This window comes from Aulonocara sp. 'chitande type north' Nkhata Bay, linkage group LG20, assembly GCF_057382095.1.
Source record: "Aulonocara sp. 'chitande type north' Nkhata Bay isolate Kocher_YH1m ecotype deep benthic linkage group LG20, A_spYH_male_GT1.1, whole genome shotgun sequence".
In the NCBI taxonomy this organism is placed as follows: Eukaryota; Metazoa; Chordata; class Actinopteri; order Cichliformes; family Cichlidae; genus Aulonocara; species Aulonocara sp. 'chitande type north' Nkhata Bay.
In genome coordinates this window covers 10,287,970-10,296,694 of record NC_141363.1, presented here as the reverse complement: position 1 = coordinate 10,296,694, position 8,725 = coordinate 10,287,970, and the positions used below count along the sequence as shown (strand labels likewise).

Genomic DNA, 8,725 nt, shown 5'->3' with positions numbered 1-8,725 from the left:
TGTGCGTGTGTTTGTGTTTCTCTCTCCTAGCGCCAAATGATCTCTTGAAAGCTAAATCCATGTTGGTTAGGTATATTCAAAAGAAGACGAAGCTGCTTGAAATCCCATCTGGCAGGTCCGAACATGCAAAATTTTAAGGGGTTATGAATAATTAACTTATCAATTATACTTTGCTCTATTAATAATTTCCTACTCGTGCCCGTCCTTTGTCTGAACTGGGAAATTGATTTCAGGAGACTCGTGGATTAGAAGGCACCACAGCTCTTTAGTTTTCTTATTCAGTCACTACATTAAATACAGTGTATTATGTGACCTCCAGTTTGAGCATTTCAGCTTCTTGAATCAGAATGAAACTGCATCTTTGATTAAATCATCAGTTTTCTTTGCTTCTTTGATGAAAGGTTCAAGGTGGACACATCAGCCAGTAACTCTGAATGTTGTAATCAGTTGTAACAAAGTGTGGTGTCCACAGATTTACAATACTGTACAAAAGTCTCAAGCCACACTTCATTTCTTTATATTTTCCTTCCCAGGAGCCAGACTTTCCAGTAATTTTTTTTAATTAACAGCAACAGTTCTTCAGTTTTCTGAAGGTCTTTCAAAGTTTTTCTTTGGATATTGGCTGCTTTTTCAAGCACCTGTACCTGACCATGTCAGAGGAAAGTTTTTTGATTTCTTAAGCCACTTAACACTAACCTAGGAATCATTCAAGCACAAAAATGGCACCTGACTCAAGGGATGAACCAATGTTGTGTATACAGATAAGAGACAACCAAGCAAAATAGCAGTTTTAAATTGTATCTTTTGGGACTTTATTACTAGCAGCCTGTGGCAAAAACAAAAAAAAATACCAACAGTAACACAGTTTGACAGACACAAAACCAACAAAGCGATTCCCAGAGAGCTAATAGCTGAGATCGTGGCAGAAGGAATTCAGCATGTGGGGCTGTATTTCAGCCGGTAGTGTTGGCAATCAAAACTGATGGAAATATGACCACAGAAAAGTACAGTCAGTGATCTGCCATGCCATTTAGAAAGCTTCTGATTGACAACAACTTCATTTTTCAGCATGACAATGATCCCTAACACACTGCCTGCCAGTCATGGATCGGCCTCCCCACAGCCTGGACATCAACATTATTGAAGCATTGACTGAGAACAGACCAAAAGGCAGCCAACATACAAAGAAGAGCTTTGAATATCCTTCAAGAAGCCTGGAGAACTATTCCCGAAGAAACTTTAGGAAATGACAAGAGTTCAGACTAAGTTGGAGAATAAAGGCTCGTTAGGATTGTACAAACTCTATTTTTGCCATATATACTGTATTTCCATGTATGTTTGTACATGTTTCAATAACACTGCACATATTTCCCATTTTCCTTGCAGAGGAAATGAGGGTTGGCTCAACACTGTTACACATTACTGTAGCTTCCTAGTCCGAAGAGTGGTGTAAACACCAACCCGATATCACTGCAAAGTGTGTGATAGACACGATGGTCCACAATATCCATTTCACATGTTGCCTTTCTAAAGTGTGAAAACGACACTCACATGCAGTAAGTGGCAGTACAAATATTTTATTTCAAGCCAACATGAAAATAATCACAGCAAAGCATTTAAACAGACATTATTAACACATTTACACGTAAAGCCACCAGCTTAATCGCTTCTGATGATTAAGGACTTTGAACGTACTTCACGCGTTTAGCTTGCTATCGACTTCTTGCCTTTACATTTATCATCTCCCCCTGCTGGTAATGCAACGTCTGCATGTGTCCCTTTGACGTTTTGGAGAGGCAAAGCGGGAAATTGACACGATGGACCGGCGTGTCTGTTACACGTTTTGCCGTGATTCTGGGTTATATTTATATATTTCTGCAAAATTTTGATTGACACGTGTTAAATGTTAGCCCTGCAACAGACCGGCAACCTGTCCAGGGTGTGTGGCCCTATGGCAGCTAGGATAGGCTCCAGCCTAGGGAAGAGAATTAGGTCGTGCCCATCATTGTGCTCATCTGACTTTCTTCTCCATGACGATCTCAGGTGAGGCTCTCGGATATAACTGATAAAAATAAATAAATAAAGATAAAAATAAATGCTTGAAATAAATAAATAAATGAAAATAAAACATTTGAGCAGCCACCTCCAATGTATACTCCATCAGTCTGCTTACCACCAGCACTATAGATGTTCATACAATGCAATAAGCAAAGCCTCAGGAGAAGTGTGAATATCACTCATCTCGTCTCAGTTTTGGAACAAGAGCACGCGGTCTAGTTGTGTTTTTGTGCGTAGTAATCAGTAGGGACACACCTCGTAGCATCAGTAGTCAGTATTTTTACATTAATAAATATCAAATAAGATGATTAAATTCACTCCAATGACTCAATCAATCTGTCTTTTTTTCTTTTCAGCTCATTATTTTGGTCATACAGTCACTAACTTTGCATTTTTCATTTTTTCCACCCGAGATGCCGCAGGAAAACAAGTTCAGTCAAAAGTGATAGCCTCATATAAAGGCACCTACTCAGACCACCCAACCAATAAAGCTGATGAGCTGTTGCTGAATGCAGCGGCAGCAGCTTCAGAGGCAAATATTTTGGATAGAGATGGTAGAGCTTGAACAGAGAACAAATGTGAGATTTAATGATGATGATGATGAAACTCCAAGTGGTGCTAATGTTAAAACAATAGCTTTCTCAGTCCCCAAATAGTCAAACAAAACCAACCAAATGCTGCAGGTTTAAAAATGCCTCATTTGCAGGGAAGAGCAATCTCCTCTCTGATTGTCAGTCATCTGTCTTCGCTTCGCTTCGCTGGTTTAGTAGATTGACGTTCCTGGACAGCTTCCACCCACGCAGCATCCTCATTCTGATGCAACCGCAGTAACATACCCACACACTCCTGCAGTTGCTTGTTCAGAGGCCCATCAGCATCTCCTTTTCCTCTTGTTGCTCCATGTTTTTGTGTGCACAGAGGCCACGGAGTGGGGCAGTTATCAGGACCAGCGCTGCAGTTACAGAGCAGGCATGGGTGGGAGCAGGGCAGGGCTGCGTGCACTCCGAACAGGGAGTGCGACAGGCTGGCTTCTCCCAAGGAGATAACTTTGTTCTGGGCCAGGGGAGATGACATCATGACGGATGGCAATGAAGATGTGGGCGCAAGGAGCAGGAAGCTTTATCTCACATGATGGCACCGAGAGGATGGAGACACACACATGCACATAAACACTTGTGGATCACACTGCTCCTCGCTGATACTCCAGTGAACTCGAACAGTAGTCACTCCCCACTGAACACACATACGTACGTGCGGGAATACACACCTCTGACATGTTCACTCTTCCGCAGGGTCTAGGAGGTGGCTGTCAGTTAAAAGGCATAAATCAGACACAGAGGGCAGGTCACTGTGGGTGACTGTTGGGTTACTGTCACTTTCCACTGCACAGCATCTAAAACTTTTGGAAAATACACTGAAGAGACTGATCTCAAGAAGGACTCCCGGCTTATCCTGTAGGTTTGTACTGCATGCAGCTGCACAATACATAGTGCATGAATTCTTTTTCAAACTCTAAAACACTAACACACACGGCTCGGTTTTTGACACACACAACAACAGTAACACACTGACTGAGGCGAATGCATTTAATAGTTAAAAGCAGTCATACAAGTGTTGCTTGTATCCACAAGATAAAGACTAAAGTTTGTGAGAGACTCTGTACATTGTTTAAGAAGTCACATAATATACAGGCATACACACATAATATATATATATATATATATATATTTATATGTATATATATATATTTATTATGTGTGTATGCCTGTATATTATGTGACTTCTTAAACAATGTACATATATATATATATATATGTATATATATATATGTATATACATATATATATGCCTGTGGAAGGGAGGTACTGGGTGTGAGAGAGGGTCGGAGTTAAACCTGCAGGTATGGCATGATGCATCTTTATAACTACAAAACCAGGGTGCTCCCATTTTGGTACCACTTTCAAGTCATCACGATAATCCATGGCGATTCAGGGATCAAATTCCAGCAAGCCTGTGCAAAGCCTCTGGGAGTGCTTTAATATTGACTGCAGATCAGTTTGTCTAACTCTTCCTTACTAATCACTGCTTGCTTTGATTTCCCCCAAAGCTCAGAGGCTTTCATCCTCCTGGCTAACTAACTGACAGCGAGGGCTGTTTGCGCACATCGTGCAATAGTTACTGATAATGAAGCCTGAACTGGGTGATGATGAGCAGCGGTTAATGATGAGTGTGGTTAAGTGGCTTTTATTTCGCAAATTTTTCATTGCAAAAATCAAATTGTTTTAAAGTAGTCCATTCTTTACTCTGCAGGAACCATGTGGGACTATGATTGCATTCAAAAATGCAATAATAATGCAAACACAACACTGTAGAAGGTTTGAAACAACATTAAAGACTCGCTGTTGTAAACTTGTAAGCTTTTAGTTTTTTGTAAATAGACAAATGTAAATTTTCTTTTGGTCAAAGTGATTTGATTTTTCACTTGCAGCTGTTTTGTATATTTTGTGATTCATTTTATTTTATTTCATTTTATGTCTCAATTTAATAACATAATTTTTACAGTATTTTTTCCCCCAGGTTACTAAATCTAAGCTAATAATTTAAACCCTTAATTATCATAATAACAAAGAGCGATCTTCAGAAAACCTAATGATGTATAATAAATGTAATAAATAACAACGTGTGAAGGGAGTGCGGAAAAAATACGATATTCATTGTCTAGTAATATTCAAATGTACATATGATAATAAAGTCACTTCTGTGCTTCTAAAGTGATCTTCTCTGCAGGTTTTCTCTGGTGCACCATGTGTCGCCTCCTGAATGTCTTGCTGGCCTTGCTGAGCCGCTTCCTATTTGCTGTCCACGGGGTGGTGACGGTGTGGCGAGTTGTAGCTGTTAAAGAGGAGCCGCTCTATTGGCTGCTGCTGACAGGCGTGGCTCTGTTGGGTGTGGAAATGGCCATCACTCTGAAATGCACCCGTAATGCAGAGTGGAAATGGTAAAACACATTTGACATGATTTTCCTTTCTGCATAACACACTGAGGCTCAGTCAATTTTAAGCCAGATGTTAGCCCTCTGCTTCTTCCTAAATAATAACAATAATAATACATTTTAATTTGTGGGCACCTTTCTAAAACCCAAGGTCACTGTACAAAGCACAGAACAGATTTGGGAGGATGGGGAGTGAGATGCAGGCAGACTTTATAAACCTGTTTGGTGTTAGGGAGTAAATAACTCCTAAACTTGTAGCTGCAAACTCTTTACAACCCATCTGCCCGAGGCGGCTTTTGTAAAGGCCTGCGATATTCTGTGCCACTAAATTCTCTCTTATCATCCGCAGCTCTTTCTCTCTTTCACTGTCCATCAAAGACAAACATATTCCTCTGCTGTATTACTGCTGTCTTTCACTGAACTGTATTATGAGCCTACCATCACATCAATGTCACAGCCTCTCCTATCCACTCACAGAGTAAATGTCTCCTTCTGGCTCGACTCATTTTTGACCAACAAGCTTTTTTTTTTTTTTAAAGAAAGAAAGAAAGAAAGGAAAAAAAAACCATCAACCGACTTCAAATGGATATGAGCATTTAGTGTCACACCTCATTCAACACCAAGCTATGTCTTATTCAAAAGCTCACGAACTGAACATCGTCAGATGCGAGCTTTCTTCGGGCCTCTCTCTTTCTCACTGAGTCTTACTTTGAAGTTCTGTCCTCATGGAGAAGGCTTTGCACTGTCAAGTGGGATTTGCATATATGATGAGAATAATTGCCTGTCTGAAATTCGATGCTTCCTATGGGGAAAAAGGGACTCTTTCTTCTTTAGTGGGTGGCAAAAAAAGAAGAAGCAAATTTCTATAAATAACCTAACCCCCTCTTTCCCTCTCCTTTGGTGATCCTCTTTTAGGTTCTCCCCCATGGTTTTCCTGTACCTCAGTACTGTCATCCCGTCCATTTGGTTTCTGGAGCTGAGCCTGCTACAGTCCAAGCTGCCTTTCAACAATTCCTCGGGCCATGAGCTTCATTTGCTGGCTCACATCCCGATCTCAGCGGTAGGCGTCCCACCAACAAAACTGCCCTGCCTGCCTCAACCCACCACGCAGCCACATTAAAGCAACACCTGATTTCAGATAAGATTTAAATCTAGCAAGGGGGTGGATAAACTATTAGTTGCAGGAAATGTGTAATAGACACACAGAGATGAAGTCCAGATAGGCTCCTGCTTGAAAAATTCTTAGATCTCTTCCCTTGTGAGATGGTCTTAGTGAAATTTCTTTCATGTAGGATTTGGGAGCTTTTTGCCCCATGGCTGTACTCAAGGCTGGGTGGCAGCTTTTGAAACGTGAAGATCTTCCCGTTTTGGGAATATTGTAGAATATCAAGGGGGAGGGTGGGTGCTTTCAGGATAAACGTAATGAACCTTGACACAAAACAGTCGACTTATATTAAAAACAGAGAGGAGATGGCTGGTTTATTTGATTATTCATTAACACTGAACCCTTGCAAACACTTTCAACATGACTAGACTTCCACTGTTTTATTTATCCAGGGGATTAAGGATCTGGACCCAGAGAACTGGGTAGCTGGCCTGGAGCAAACCATGCTGATAGTCTTGGTTCTGGGTCGCTGGCTCATGCCCAAGGGGGACATGTCACGTGACCAACTCTCACAGCTTCTCATGGTGAATGTGGGACTGGGTGCTGACATCCTGGACATCTTCGACACCTTCAAGGAGCCCGAAGTCAAAACCAACCAGGCAGTTGTCATCATCGGCTTGGCCCTGTTCTCTTGGGCGCTCATGCAGTTTCCTCTGGTTCTCACTCAGACACGACCCCCAAAGGCGGGGCCTTCTCAAGACAGCAAGGGTGGTCCCTTCTGCTGCTCCAGGGCTCCACCCTCATTCACCTCCTGCTGCTCCAGCGAAGTCTGGAGCTTGCTGCTCACAGTGGGACTCCAAGATGGCCCGTTCCTGCTCTACCGGTTCTACCTCATGGTGCAAGAGCAGGTGCTCAACCAGCTGATGATTTTCTTCACCTGCAAGAATATCCTCATTGTTCTTTTGGAGCTCTACAGAATATTTGTGGTGCAGTGTGAGCAGCAGGTATCTGGGCTGGAGAGATGCACTGCTCTGGTGCTCCAGTGTCAAGCACATGGGGGCAGCAGGGAGGAGGAGGAGGTGGAAGAAGAAGTGGGTAAAGACGAATGTTGGGAAGAGCAGAGCTGTCATATAGACATGAAGAAGGGGACCGAGAGGGAGGAAGATCAGAAAGGTGTCCAGGTATAGAAAGGCTCAAAATGCCGTGAGGCATGACTCTAGCCCCCAGGAGGGAGGGAATAGCTTTCACCAAGAATGAAGTCTAAACCCATCTGCCATCTCTTACATCTCAGCCTCGTTTAGAGACAGTCTCAGGTCTCTGGAGGTTCAGCGACTAGAAACAGAGCACAAGAAAAGAGAGTAAGTCCCCATTGAAAAGATCAGAGATGAATTTATGCAACTCCCTTTGATAAAAGTGGTGTTTCCATCACGGGAGCTTTCTCTGCTCGAGAAAATCAGTTCCAAAGAACTGTCAATCTCTTTAATAGTATGAAGCAAATAACAAGGTAGCTGAAACAAAATAAATACATCGGGGAACTTTACACTTCAACAAACTGGTCTCAATAAACAAGAGCTTAGTATATGGAATAGTATGACTGCATCATGATATGTCCTTGTGTTTTTAACCAAATAAGGTTGGTAATCATGGCATTCGATGTTCTATGTAATAATTTTTTTTTTTAATTTGATGATGTGTCTTTTCTTGCTGGTGGATGAGCATTTTCTAATAAAGATATATGAGGAAAGCACAGTGCTGTTTGTTTTGTTCTGCTCGCCATGAGATGGCAGTGTTGCCAAGTCAACCAAGGCACAGCAAGCATCTGCTTTGTTTACTTGACTGTAACATACATGCTATAGTTACACAGAGGGAAAAAAAACCCAAAACAGTGAGACAGCAACACCACAGCAGCATCAGCAGCAGCGGCAGGAGGCATTTGTCTGGTTTTGGTATAATATCGTCTTCTTTGAGTCTCTCTGTAGGGCTCGATGGTGGCAGGACTGCACGTGATGAATGAATTAGAAAGATGTAGGCACCTTCGGGCAGCGGGCTTGTACTTAATAGTCAAATGCAGTCGATGTGGAGACGTTTCATAAAGAGTGAAGAGGCTTGCTTCACTTTTCAAGGTTTCATTTTCCTCTTGAGCACAATCAGACCATGGAAGTCTGTTTGAGAGCTCGGCGCATTTTTATTATGTCTGAAAAAGCACACTCGTGATTATGTGGGAGTTGTTTGAGTTCAACATGATTTGCTCTCGCCTTCTCTCTATACAGAGAGATGGAAGGTGCTTTTGAGATATTGCTCCACAGCCCACAAAAGAGAGACTGCTCTTTGAGAGCCTAAAAGGACAATGAAATGTTTGAGCTGAAGCCCAGAGTCTCAAGGTTTTCAAGCCACTTCAAGCTGGGGGGTTGACGGTGGTGGTAGGGGGGGATAAACAGCGGCACCCCTCCCCTCCTCACCCCCCCAAACCTCCCATTCAGACATTGCCTCTCCTGTGGAACGAGGTCCGTGATGACCCTCTCACTCCGCGCCTGCAACGCTGTGTTGCGCAGGTTGAGAATGAAGAGCGG

The 8,725-nt window shown here is 42.5% G+C and overlaps 1 protein-coding gene across 1 annotated transcript; it reads left to right on the top strand.

The window, feature by feature from the left end:
• Window positions 1-4,862: 4,862 nt before the first annotated feature.
• On the top strand, window positions 4,863-7,494 carry LOC147305187 (transmembrane protein 26). The gene is made up of 3 exons (XM_086278809.1): window positions 4,863-5,056; window positions 5,966-6,110; window positions 6,608-7,494. The coding sequence occupies exons 1-3, from the start codon at window positions 4,863-4,865 to the stop codon at window positions 7,340-7,342; spliced, it is 1,074 nt and encodes a 357-aa protein (XP_086134935.1). The 3' UTR covers window positions 7,343-7,494.
• The last annotated feature ends 1,231 nt before the right edge of the window (window positions 7,495-8,725 follow it).